This window comes from Bombina bombina, chromosome 1, assembly GCF_027579735.1.
Source record: "Bombina bombina isolate aBomBom1 chromosome 1, aBomBom1.pri, whole genome shotgun sequence".
NCBI classification, from domain to species: Eukaryota; Metazoa; Chordata; class Amphibia; order Anura; family Bombinatoridae; genus Bombina; species Bombina bombina.
Window position 1 is genome coordinate 672,816,398 of NC_069499.1, and position 14,755 is coordinate 672,831,152.

The following is a 14,755-nucleotide window of genomic DNA, read 5'->3' on the forward strand; positions in this document are numbered from 1 at the left end:
CTTAACTGGAGCAGAGGGCCATCTGAATTTGCTAATGACTGCAGAATGATCGGACCAAGTGGTTGATGAGATCCTGGAGGATTCTAGGAGACTTAGGAACAAATAATCTACTAAAATATAATCTAATCGGGAATATGATTTATTCGGGTTTGAAAAGAAAGTGTAATCCCTAATGTGTGGGTGTGAAATTCTCCATGTGTCATGGAGTATAAGAAGGCGTAAGTTTGACCATATGGATTTCAGAGATTTTTGGGGAATAAGAATATTTGGATTGGAACTATCTATCGATGGGTCAAGAGGGATATTAAAGTCCCCAGCTACTAATAGGGGGCCTGATGTGAAAGGGATAGTCATATTAGTAATATTTTGAAAAAATTGCCTTTGTTTTGTGTTAGGGGCATAAATGTTGATCAGCGTGATTGGTCTTCCAAATAGAAGACCCTTCAGGCCAAGGTATCTCCCTTCTTTATCTGCTTCTATACTGTGGAGCTGAAATGGTACTGAGTTATGGAAAAGGATACTAACCCCATTTATTTTTTTGTCAGGGTGACTGTTATGATAGTGTTGGGTATAGTGAGGTGAGAAATATTTAGGTTCAAAGTTTTTCCTAAAGTGCGTCTCTTGTAAAAAATAAAATGTCACACTTTTTTAGTTTTATATCACGTAAGGCCATAGAACGTTTGTGTGGTACGTTAAACCCTTTCACATTTTGGGTCATAAATGTTAGCGAATGTATCTTTATATCAACCATATTGAGCTGTAAAAAATTTGTAGATACGATGAATACCCCTGCAAGCGCAATATATAACACATGTAAGACCAATATTTAGAAAAGAAAAAGAAAGTGGGAGATTGAGAGAAAGGACAGTAATAAGCAATTTGTAAGATATACATACTGAGAGAGAAATCTCTAATTGTAGGACTCAAAGAAGGAATCCAAAAACTAGTGAGATACTATGATACAACAACAACAAATTAACTAAACTGTACTATGGTTCAGTGATTCAACTGCACAGTGAACTCTGAGCAGCAGCCTCTAAAATAGTTAGAGGGGAAAAGGGAGCAACCAAAAATTGATAACAACAAATTAGCTAAAAGTAAATAACAATAAGTAACTGACTACTATATTAGTTTCGGAGCTAGAATGATTAAATTTATAAGTATTAAATAATGGAGCAACTGACCAATTGTTAAAGTCCACACATCTTTATGGGGAAAGAGGATACGTAGAACCTGGTAAGTCAATAACCCCGTTTAATCAAAAGTGTTCATATAGAGTCAGTTGAAATCTGAAGTGACTCAGGTTTGCAAATTTAACAAATATCAACAGGGTATAAAGGTTTTTAAGAGATATAACCAGTAAAGTCAATATAAGTGGGTAATCGTGCTTTTATCTTACCACTCAGTGATTCTTACCCCACGATCTCCAGGAAGACTAGAAAGGGCAGAGGTACCTTCCCACAAGTACCATCAGGTTAGCTATGTATTTCGTGGTGATGAACAGCTAACTGGCACAAACATTTCAAAATAGGCCTAACTTGAACTTTTAGCCAGTAAAAATCAGAATGTTGAACTGAATAACATAAACACCACATCTCCACCATGGAAGGAGACACAGTAATTCTTCTAAAATCTGTTACCCTTTGCTGTGAAGAGTGTTCATGGGGGTTCTACTGTTTCCTGAGAAGGACCAGAATGAGCAGGTCTAAGTCTTTTGGCTGGCACTGTTTGCCATTTTGTTCTTTGAGGCTTTGAGACATCTTCCTTTCTGAGTTGTTCACGTGATCCTGAAGATATAATGGGTTCAAGTGGTGGATCGATATGTAGGTCTGCACAAAAGCTTTCTGTCTCCATGACATCATTGCATACGAATCTTTGACTTTGTCTGATGACCTGGACCGAGCATGGGAAACCCCACCGATATGCAATGTTTAAGTTCCTTAAATGTGCTGTGGGGTGGTTGAATTCCCTCCGTCTTAGCAAGGATCTTAGGGCCAAATCCGCAAAAATTTGGATGTTGCTATCCTGAAAATTAATAGATCTCTGTTTGCGTGCAAGTTGTGAGACTTCTTCTTTCTGGGAATAATCTTTAAATTTTAAAATGATGTCCCTAGGTTTCTTTGGATCCAGTGATTTGGGGTTCAATGCCCTATGGGCTCTATCAAATCGAATGGGTTGGTCGTACGGGGCCCTTTAATGTGTGTAAAGAGCTCCTGCAGGTATCCTGGTATTGATGAGGTGAGAACTGATTCCGGCACTCCCCGGATTCTAAGATTTTGACGCCTTTCCCTGTTCTAAAGCTTATCGTGAAGCTGCATAATGGAGGTTTCCTGACCTTTTAGTTGTTGCTGCAAAATAGATATTTCCTCCTGGTTGCTTTATTGAACCTCCTCAAGGTATTCAACCTTGTTTCCTATTTCATTAATGTCTTTTCTGAGGCCTGAGATTTCTTATTTAATGCAGCTGTGTACTTGTGACAATAATGTTGTGAAGTCTTTTTTAGATGGCAAAGATTCCAACAAGGTTTGAGACCATATTATCTGTGCAGGTTTCTTCATCTTCTGAATCTGATGGTGCTTTTGGATTATGGGGTACAGTTGGCACCTCCACCTGGGCTCCATTATCATGCAGTTTAAAGAAGGTGTTGACCGAAGGCGTTTTATGAGCTGGATGCTTCTGCCCCCTTTCCGGCTTATTAGTATTCTTTTTAGGCGACATATTCTTGCAAGAATAAAAGACAGGATAAAAAAGGATAAAAAAAAAAAATTGATCTTTGCTGCAGTTATTCCATAACCTCCACTGAGGTCCTGTAATTAATTAGTGAGGGTAGGAGAAGGGCTATTCTTCTTGATAAGAATCCAAGAGAGTATCCCTATACTACATAAATGTGCAGTAATATATCAGTCTCTAATGAAGTAGTGGGGAAGTAGGTTAAAGGCTCTGTATAACTTTAATCAGTGTGCTATCATTTGCAGATTAGTAGATTCTTTGCTCTAACTTTCAGCACAGCTGCCACTTCCCCCCCCCCCCCCCCCCCCCATTCCTGCAGCTTTTGAGTATAAGGGCATAGTAGAAAGAGAAACAAAAGCACCATGTTTTCAGTTTAGTGATTTTAACTAGATGGATTATTGCTTAATACTTGCGGTTTGCTGCGTTGTTTTATTTTTCTATAGTGGCATAGATTTTCAGTTAGGTTCTCATCCTCCACTTCTCCTGCGGTTTTCCTGTGTTTTACAGTCTCATGAGGGCAGGAGAACTGCTCTAGTGTGGTATACCATCTAGGCTCCAGTGTAGGTGAAGCTGTGCAATGTCCAGTAGGCCTCAGACCATTTCACATGGTTCTGTGAGAGATCCGTTATTGAAATTTACTGAGCAGGTTCCGGAGCACCCGGGTAGCTACCCCAAGAAGTTTGGTGCGATTTGGTACCCAAATGAGGGAGATTTTGACCTTTAAGTCAGACAGGGCTTTTAGAGCTCATTCAGAGTGCAGCCATCTTACTCGGCAGCCGGCTCCGCCCCCCCAGCAGCTGCATTTTTTAAAACATGGGTGCAGTGAAAATATCAAGCTATGCTTCACATGCACATGCAGAGAAAAAACATAATTTATGCTTACCTGATAAATTTATTTCTCTTGTAGTGTATCCAGTCCACAGATCATCCATTACTTGTGGGATATTCTCCTTCCCAACAGGAAGTTGCAAGAGGATCACCCACAGCAGAGCTGCTATATAACTCCTCCCCTCACTGCCATATCCAGTCATTCGACCGCAACAAGACGAGAAAGGAGAAACCATAGGGTGCAGTGGTGACTGTAGTTTAATTAAAATTTAGACCTGCCTTAAAAGGACAGGGCGGGCCGTGGACTGGATACACTACAAGAGAAATAAATTTATCAGGTAAGCATAAATTATGTTTTCTCTTGTTAAGTGTATCCAGTCCACGGATCATCCATTACTTGTGGGATACCAATACCAAAGCTAAAGTACATGGATGATGGGAGGGACAAGGCAGGAACTTAAACGGAAGGAACCACTGCCTGTAGAACCTCTCTCCCAAAAACAGCCTCCGAAGAAGCAAAAGTGTCAAATTTATAAAATTTTGAAAAGGTGTGAAGCAAAGACCAAGTCGCAGCCTTGCAAATCTGTTCAACAGAAGCCTCATTTTTAAAGGCCCAGGTGGAAGCCACAGCTCTAGTAGAATGAGCTGCAGTCTCATAGGCTAAGCGTATTATGCTCCGAAGCCAAAAGGAGAGATAGGTTGCCGAAGCTTTTTGACCTCTCCTCTGTCCAGAGTAAACGACAAACAGGGCAGATGTTTGACGAAAATCTTTAGTAGCCTGTAAGTAAAACTTCAAGGCACGGACTACGTCCAGATTATGCAAAAGACGTTCCTTCTTTGAAGAAGGATTAGGACACAATGATGGAACAACAATCTCTTGATTGATATTCCTGTTAGAAACCACCTTAGGTAAAAACCCAGGTTTGGTACGCAGAACTACCTTGTCTGAATGAAAAATCAGATAAGGAGAATCACAATGTAAGGCAGATAACTCAGAGACTCTTCGAGCCGAGGAAATAGACATCAAAAACAGAACTTTCCAAGATAAAAGTTTAATATCAATGGAATGAAGGGGTTCAAACGGAACTCCCTGAAGAACTTTAAGAACCAAGTTTAAGCTCCACGGGGGAGCAACAGTTTTAAACACAGGCTTAATCCTAACCAAAGCCTGACAAAATGCCTGGACGTCTGGAACTTCTGCCAGACGCTTGTGCAAAAGAATAGACAGAGCAGAGATCTGTCCTTTTAAAGAACTAGCTGATAAGCCTTTGTCCAAACCCTCTTGGAGAAAGGACAATATCCTAGGAATCCTAACCTTACTCCATGAGTAACTCTTGAAAGATAAAATCTCCCTTGTGGAGGAGAAGCTTTGAAGTCCAGAAGATATCCCTGAAATATGATCTCCAATGCCCAGGGATCCTGAACATCTCTTGCCCACGCCTGGGCGAAGAGAGAAAGTCTGCCCCCCACTAGATCCGTTTCCGGATAGGGGGCCGTTCCTTCATGCTGTCTTGTTGGCAGCAGCAGGCTTTCTGGCCTGCTTACCCGTGTTCCAGGACTGGTTAGGTTTCCAGGCCTGTCTGGAATGAGCAACAGTTCCCTCTTGTTTTGAAGCGGAGGAAGTTGATGCTGCTCCTGCCTTGAAATTTCGAAAGGCACGAAAATTAGACCGTTTGGCCTTTGATTTGGCCCTGTCCTGAGGAAGGGTATGACCCTTGCCTCCAGTAATGTCAGCAATAATTTCCTTCAAGCCAGGCCCGAATAAGGTCTGCCCTGCCCTACGCGCCTGGATGGCGAATCCGGAATTCTTAGCCGTTAGTTTAGTCAAATGAACAATGGCATCAGAAACAAATGAGTTAGCTAGCTTAAGCGTTCTAAGCTTGTCAATAATTTCATTCAATGGAGCTGTCTGGATGGTCTCTTCCAGGGCCTCAAACCAGAATGCCGCCGCAGCAGTGACAGGCGCAATGCATGCAAGGGGCTGTAAAATAAAACCTTGTTGAATAAACATTTTCTTAAGGTAACCCTCCAATTTTTTATCCATTGGATCTGAAAAAGCACAACTGTCCTCAACCAGGATAGTGGTACGCTTTGCTAAAGTAGAAACTGCTCCCTCCACCTTAGGGACCGTCTGCCATAATTCCCGTGTAGTGGCGTCTATTGGAAACATTTTTCTAAATATAGGAGGTGGGGAAAAGGGCACACCGGGTCTATCCCACTCCTTGCTAATAATTTCTGTAAGCCTTTTAGGTATAGGAAAAATGTCAGTACACACCGGCACCGCATAGTATCTATCCAGCCTACACAATTTCTCTGGAATTGCAACTGTGTTACAGTCATTCAGAGCAGCTAATACCTCCCCAAGCAATACACAGAGGTTCTCAAGCTTAAATTTAAAATTAGAAATCTCTGAATCAGGTTTCCCAGAGTCAGAGATGTCACCCACAGACTGAAGCTCTCCGTCCTCATGTTCTGCATATTGTGACGCAATATCAGACATGGCTCTAACAGCATTTGCGCGCTCTGTATCTCTCCTAACCCCAGAGCTATCGCGCTTGCCTCTTAATTCAGGCAATCTAGATAATACCTCTGACAGGGTATTATTCATGATTGCAGCCATGTCCTGCAAGGTAATCGCTATGGGCGTCCCTGATGTAATTGGCGCCATATTAGCGTGCGTCCCCTGAGCGGGAGGCGAAGGGTCTGACACGTGGGGAGAGTTAGTCGGCATAACTTCCCCCTCGACAGAACCCTCTGGTGATAATTCTTTTATAGATAAAGACTGATCTTTACTGTTTAAGGTGAAATCAATACATTTAGTACACATTCTCCTATGGGGCTCCACCATGGCTTTCAAACATAATGAACAAGTAGGTTCCTCTGTGTCAGACATGTTTAAACAGACTAGCAATGAGACTAGCAAGCTTGGAAAACACTTTAAAACAAGTTTACAAGCAATATAAAAAACGTTACAGCGCCTTTAAGAAACACAAATTTTCCCAAATTTTGAAATAACAGTGAAAAAATGCAGTTACACTAACAAAATTTTTACAGTGTATGTAATAAGTTAGCAGAGCATTGCACCCACATGCAAATGGATGATTAACCCCTTAATACCAAAAACAGAATAACAAATGACAAAAACGTTTTTTAAACAGTCACAACAACTGCCACAGCTCTACTGTGGCTTTTTACCTCCCTCAATACGACTTTTGAAGCCTTTTGAGCCCTTCAGAGAAGTCCTGGATCATGCAGGAAGAAGCTGGATGTCTGTGTCTGTAATTTTTTGCTGTGCAAAAAAATGCCAAAATAGGCCCCTCCCACTCATATTACAACAGTGGGAAGCCTCAGGGAACTGTTTATAGTCAAAATTCAAGCCAGCCATGTGGGACAAAATAGGCCCCAATAAGTTTTATCACCAAACATATGTAAAAAACAATTAAACATGCCAGCAAACGTTTTAAAATACACTTTTATAAGAGTATCTCTATTAATAAGCTTGATACCAGTCGCTATCACTGCATTTAAGGCTTTACTTACATTACTTCGGTATCAGCAGCATTTTCTAGCAAATTCCATCCCTAGAAAAATATTTTAACTGCACATACCTTATTGCAGGAAAACCTGCACGCTATTCCCCCTCTGAAGTTACCTCACTCCTCAGAATATGTGAGAACAGCTAAGGATCTTAGTTACTTCTGCTAAGATCATAGAAAACGCAGGCAGATTCTTCTTCTAAATACTGCCTGAGATAAACAGTACACTCCGGTACCATTTAAAAATAACAAACTTTTGATTGAAGAAATAAACTAAGTATAAAACACCACAGTCCTCTTACGACCTCCATCTTAGTTGAGAGTTGCAAGAGAATGACTGGATATGGCAGTGAGGGGAGGAGCTATATATCAGCTCTGCTGTGGGTGATCCTCTTGCAACTTCCTGTTGGGAAGGAGAATATCCCACAAGTAATGGATGATCCGTGGACTGGATACACTTAACAAGAGAAATGTTAACACTAAGACAGTGATAACTCTTAATAGAAGCATTTTTGCCAATACATGTATATTACAAATATGTTTCTATTCAAAGATGCAATAAATCTATGTGCATTTATATTTTGACTGGAATGTCCCTTTAATTCTTTTGACATGACTTGCTTTATTCTTTTTTAAGTTTGCTTTCCTTCTATAGAAAACCCAGTATCACTAAAATTGTTACAGCCACTATTTGGTCATACATTTATAAAAGAAAAATTAAAGAGGAAAGTGAAAAATAAGTGGCTATACAAATCTGATTCTATATAAAATATTTAATCATATTTATCTGTCATTTAATTGTGCTTTACCTCAAGCATGTTATTATTATTCATCGTATAGACAGAGATTTATGGATTTTACCAACATGTCACAACCCAAGGAATATTCATCTGGAGCAAATTAAATAGGAGAGAGATGACCATCTGGTTCTGTATTTTGCTTATCAAAACAAACAGAAGGCCATCGTGGATGCTAATTACAAATGGATTTATCAACTTATTTTCCAGAGTGAAAAAAAGCTTGTAAAAATATTACACCCTTTTCTAGTTTAGGAACATTTCAGCGCATAAATAAATGAGTCAGAAAGGTTAATAGCATTATGTTTGCAATAGATTTGTCGGATATCATAATGCACTTTAATGTAAATCTATTTTATTAATGATTAACATGTAGCTGTGCATTTATATTGTAAATATAATTTTTTTAGCATGTGACAGGCATTAAACTTCAATAAAGGATACCAAGAGAATTAAGCTAATTTGATAATAGATGTTAATTGGAAAAATGTTTACAATTGTATGTTCTATCTGAATCATGAAAGAAGAAAAAAAGGGGTTATGTCCCTTTAAGTATTAAATTAGTTTCCTTTTTAATAGACCATAGAAGTTTCCTTTTTAATAGACCATAGACATGCTTTATGTTACCAATCTTTTAAAACAGAATTTCTGTCTGATGTATTTTGTTTATTAATCCATCAACATAATTTTTTTTTTACCTTCATGACAGTGAGTTATGCATTGTTCTTATCTAAATCCTTTGGGTTTATAAACTGTATACCTAGATAGTTATTACATTTTAGCATACTGCAACACAGGAAATTGTCATAATCTCACAATAAATGATTTGCATATTTCATAGCCTTTCATGGTCTGTTGCATGGCAAATGAGTAAACACAAGACAGTGAAGGTACCAATTTCAAAGCCTCTGTATTTCTTTTGATAATAGTTAATTTGCTCATTTAAAATATTCAGCACTGAAGAAAAGTTTAAGTAGTAAGAAGAAATAGTTCTGTCTGTAAGTAGAAATGTAAAGTGCAGCACATTTGCTTGAATTATTTCACAAAATATAAAGAATGTTTGTACCTATATCAAAAATGTCTATCTCTAAATATTGTGTTGTTTAATTAAAAAAATATAGAGCATAAAATCTTATGAAGTGCAGACCAGTGATCTTCTTTTGAGTTTTGCTGTATTTGTCCAGGTCAGGACTTTCAAAGTAATGAGCTTATTTTTCTGTTTTTTTTTTAATACAGTATGCTTGAAGATGATCTGAAGTTAAGCAGTGATGAAGAAGACAGTGAACAGGTATATATTTATGCTTTAGTCACACTTAATTTAAGTATATGAACTGTCATTTTATTGGACTTGTCAAGATACAGTTACAGGGCACAAAGAGGTTTTCTCTATATGGGCTCTAATGAGAGAGGTAACTGAAGCTATTTAATATTACTTTTTTGAAAATAATGATATTCTTATATTGTTTTCTGTGTTTGGCCACTGAGGAGTCCGAGTAATAAAAAAAAAAAAGATTCCATACTCTTGCAAGCAGTCTTATGGGAGGGTAGGAGATCCCATATAGGCTTATGACAAGCAAAATATGTAAGGCACATTTCACAGATGGTTAAGGCACGCAATATATTTAATAACGAAAAAATTGTAACTACTAATAGAATGGATAAAAGGTGTAAGAGAAGGAAGGTGGAGAGTCAATGGAATTAATGAATAAATCATTCTAGTTGGGGTGATTGACAGTTTGAAATAGTGTGTTTTCTTCCTTCCCCTCCCCCTTCCTTACCTTGATTTCCCAAATAATAATATTTTATGAAATGAATTTCCAATATACAAAAATGGGATGGTGTAGTATAGCACTCTATTGAATTAAGAAATTAAAATAGAATAAAAATAAATCCCAAGGCTGGCTAAGTCAGCATAATGGCCATGGTTTCACGTTTAGAATAATACCACCTTAAAGGGACAGTTTACTCAAAAATTTTCTCCCCTTTAATTTGTTCCCAATGATCCACTTTACCTGCTGGAGTGTATTTAATTGTTTACAAGTAGCTCCTTTACCCTTATATTGGCATTTGAAATTGATAATTTAGCATGTGGTATCCCCACCTATTCTGAAAGTTTGTGGCCGCACGTACCAGCTATAGATAAGCTTTGTAAACACAGCCAGCAGAAGAAATTACACTCCCAGTGTGATAAAGCAGAGATAAGGTAATAAAATGTTGATTTTCCATTGTTCTCTCAAAGTATTGGTGATTGTTTTAAGGACAGATATAAGATAAAGAAGCAGGTATATGTGCACAATGTGATACAGTAATGAGATCTGATTATACCTACAAGCTCAACCTATTTTATTAGGCTGTGGCTTCAAAACACAAAATCAGAGCTTTAATATACAGAAATAAACCTTAAAAAGCTAATTTTCATAAATTTTTTACTCTGCAGTTGGTAAAAAAAGCAATTGTAAACACATTAAGGGAAAAACTATTTTACAGTATACTGTCCCTTTAAGAGAAGTTAATAGGTGATTGGTGAATTATGTCCTGATGTCACAAATGTTTAACCAATCAATAAGGGTTTAAGATTTGTAATAGCTATGAATGGAGAGTAGTAATATAGCTATGATTACAGCACACAGCCGAAACACGTAAGCTATACACATACACCTAAATTACAAGTTTTTTTCTAAACAGGGTGCGAAAATAATAGCAAAAAGTTGCGTTATTTCACTCTCCATATCGCTCCCATTACGAGTTACTGAAAAGCCTCCTTCTGCTGTGCGTTATGGTGCATTATGCTCCATACTGCACAAAAGCCGAGGGCTGATTTGACGTGCTTGTGCACGCTTTCCCCCATAGACATCAATGGGGAGAGGGTGTTTGAAAAAAGCTAACACCTGCAGTAGCGGAATGGTGGTCGCTATAACACAAATTCATTGATGTCTATGGGGGAAAGAAAGTTAAGTTTAAACCTAACACCCTAACATAAACCCCTAGTCTAAACACCCCTAATCCGCCGCCTCCGACATTGCAGACACTAATAAAAATTATTAACCCCTAATCCGCCACTCCCCGACATCGCCGACACTAAATAAAATGATTAAGCCCTAAACCTCTGGCCTCCCACATTGCAAAACACTAAATTAAACTATTATCCCCTAAACCTAACACCCCCTTCACTTTAAATTAAAATTACACTATAACTATATTTAAATAAATAAAAACTTACCTGTGAAATAAAAATAAACCTAACATTAAACTATAAATTAACCTAACCTTAGTATTCTAATAAAATAAAAAACTACCAATTAAAAATCCTAAATTACAAATTAAAAAAAAAAATCCGACGAAAAAATTAAAAAAAATCGAATATTACACTAAAATTGCGAAAAATAAAAAACACTAAGATTACAAAATAATAAATTAAATTATAAAAAAAAACAAATACACCTAATCTTATAGCCCGAAAAAAATAAAAAAGCCCCCCCAAAAAACACCCCAAGCCTACAATAAACTACCAATAGCCCTTAAAAGGGCCTTTTGAAGGGCATTGCCCTAAGTTAAACAGCTCTTTTACCTGTAAGAAAATACAAAGTCCCCCCAACAGTAAAACCCACCATCCAACCAACCCAAAATGAAAAACCTAATCTAAAAACAAACTAAGCTACCCATTGCCCCTAAAGGGGCATTTTTATGGCCATTGCCCTTAAAAGGGCATTCAGCTCTTTTGCACTGCCCTTAAAGGGCATTCAGCTCTTTTACAATTTGCCCAAAGCCCTTATCTGAAAAAAACCCACCCCCAAAAAAACATTTTTTTTAAATGTAACACAGAAAAAAATGTGAATCAGATTACATGCCTGCAAAAAGAGGTACCCTGTGTCTGTGAGATGGTCTGACCCCCTATTACTGTATATAGTGACACTGTTTAACCCACCAGTAGTCTATATAGTGAGTCAGTGACACAGTCGGTAATCTGCCGGTAAGATGGCTTGCCTGACCCTACCTGTCCCAGTACTTTATAAAGTGACCACAGTAGTCTGTGACATAGTTCAGCCCCTCCATACTGTATATAGTGGTACTGTATAGTGACACTGTTTACCCCCTGCCCCTCCATGCTGTAGTAACAAGGTCTGTGATTTGCTGGTTCCACAAACATACACACACACACATACACACACATACATGCATAAATACACACACATACATACACACACACACACACACACACACACACAAACACCAATGGGTAAAACAGAAAGACTAACCCCTGTAGTCAGAGACACTAGTGAAGCATCATGTCACACTCACATGATATCAGTGCAGGCAGTGGCAGGTCAAAGTTTTTATAAAAAAAAAATAATAATATTTTTTTAAGCTGGGCCCCCACCCTTGGAGGCCCATTCGCACTTGCAACCTCTACACCCCCTGTAGTTTCACCCCTGAGCATACCTTGCATTCCTATTGGCTGATTTGATTCGTCAAATTCAAATCAGCCAATAGGATGAGAGCTTCTGAAATCTTATTGACTGTTTTGAACAGCCTATAGGATGAGAACTACTGAAATCCTATTGGCTGTTCAAATCAAATACAAAAAACTGTATTATGTTATAAAAATTTACCAAACGCATCGAGATAAAAAATAGCATTAGTGTAAAATAAAGTAATTGCAACTAGTACATATAAAAATAGAATGCTCTGGTCAAGGCTAGATGATCTTGATAAAGGCCTCACCGGCTGAAACACGTAGATAACTCACAGACCTGTTATATTGGATACTGAACGGCTCTCCCCCTTAAGAGGATCCATTAGGGGTGAATACGCTACAAATTCAGCTACTGTTAAGTGATTATTCGATTCGCAACCCACACCATTTACGAAGCGACCAGCAGAGCGACCCACAAAGGCACCTACATAGTGGGATTCCAGTGGGACAATCATCGCTGTGGAGCTGCACGCTGCGTTCTAAGTAACATAGAAGATCGGCAGAGCGGACCCTTATAGCTGAAAGCTATGCTACCTGAGAATTTACCGCTGTGGCGCTGATCCGAATATCACCTCTCGAATATAAAGAGAGCTTTCATCATACTTTGCCATTTGACTTTGCACGGCACACCTTTCTCTGTATATAAGGAACTTTGTTCAAAACATCAGACCTTTTTTGGCTTCTCAGATATACAAAAAAGATCCTTAGCCAACCATCTGTCGCTATCTGAGTCACGTGACCACTACAAACCAGGACGTGTTCAGACTGCCCTTACCACTGACCGAATTTGTATGTTCATTCAGAGGACCTTCATGTGCAAGTATCTTGTTAACACTTTGCTATTCTTTACTCATCTAGAGTTATTGACTCACACTGCAGTGTTCTTTTTTATTTTTTAATCTTTTTAACGGTATCGTTATTAATTCGCTTGAAAATTATCTAGCCTTGATCAGAGCATTCTATTTTTATAGGTACTAGTAGCAATTACTTTATTTTACACTAATGTTGTTTTTTATCTGTATGCCTTTTAGTAAATTGTTATAACACAATACAGTTTTTTGTATCTTTATACACACCTCTCAAATTAGCTAGGTTACCTATTATTGGCTATCTTAGCCCTCTCCTATACTGTTTTTGTTCTTAACATAGGACAATGACCTACAAAAGGCCCTTTTACGGGCTATTGGTAGTTAATTGTAGGCTATGGGGTGTTTTTATTTTGGGCAGGCTTTTTATATATTTTTTAGGGCTATTAGATTAGGTGTAATTGTTTTTATTTTTGATAATTTAGTTTATTATTTTTTGTAATCATAGACGGCTAGATTACGAGTTTTGCGTTAGAGGCTACGCGGTGCTAACGAGCAGTTTTCTCTCACCGCTCACTTACCTACAGTGCTGGTATTATGAGTTTTTACAAAACCGTCGTTAAAAAACAAGAAGCGAGCGTTAAACAAAATTTTGCTCATTACCGCACTCCAATACCAGTGGTGAGCTGATCGTACGTGCTCGTGCACGATTTCCCCATAAGAATCAACGGGGAGAGCCGGCTGAGAAAAAGTCTAACACCTGCAAAAAAGCAGCGTAAAGATCCTTAACGCAGCCCCATTAATTCCTATGGGGAAATAAAATGTATGTCTACACCTAACACCCTAACATGAACCCCGAGTCTAAACGCCCCTAATCTTTAAATTTATTAACCCCTAATATGCCACCCCCAAGATCGCCGACACCTGCATTATATTTATTAACCCCTAATCTGCCGCTCTGGACTCCGCCGCTACCTACATTATACTTATGAACCCCTAATCTGCTACCCCCAACATCACCGACACCTACATTATATTTAGTAACCCCTAATCTGCCGCCCCCAACGTCGCCGCCACCTACCTACACTTATTAACCCCTAATCTGCCGCCCCCAACGTCGCCGCCACTACATTAAATGTATTAACCCCTAAACCTAAGTCTAACCCTAACCCTAACACCCTCTAACTTAAATATAATTTAAATAAATCTAAATAAAATTACTATAATTAACTACATTATTCCTATTTAAAACTAAATACTTACTTATAAAATAAACCAAAAGCTAGCTAAAATATAACTAATAGTTACATTGTAGCTAGCTTAGGGTTTATTTTTATTTTACAGGCAAGTTTGTATTTATTTTAACTAGGTACAATAGTTATTAAATAGTTATTAACTATTTAATACCTACCTAGCTAAAATAAATACAAAAGTACCTGTAAAATAAAACCTAACCTAAGTTACAATAACACCTAACACTACACTATAATTAAATAAATTTACTAAATTAAATACAATTACCTAAATTAAATTAAATTAGCTAAAATACAAAAAAAACCCCCCACTAAATTACAGAAAATAATA

At 38.0% G+C, this 14,755-nt stretch overlaps 1 protein-coding gene across 1 annotated transcript in view; it reads left to right on the forward strand.

Annotated features, from left to right (window-relative positions):
* AFF2 (ALF transcription elongation factor 2) overlaps positions 1-14,755 on the forward strand; it is an 863,717-nt gene that overhangs the window by 687,905 nt on the left and 161,057 nt on the right. The window contains exon 8 of the mRNA XM_053699151.1: positions 9,128-9,179. Within this exon, the coding sequence (XP_053555126.1) occupies positions 9,128-9,179 (52 nt within the window). The remainder of the gene's footprint in view (positions 1-9,127; positions 9,180-14,755) is intronic.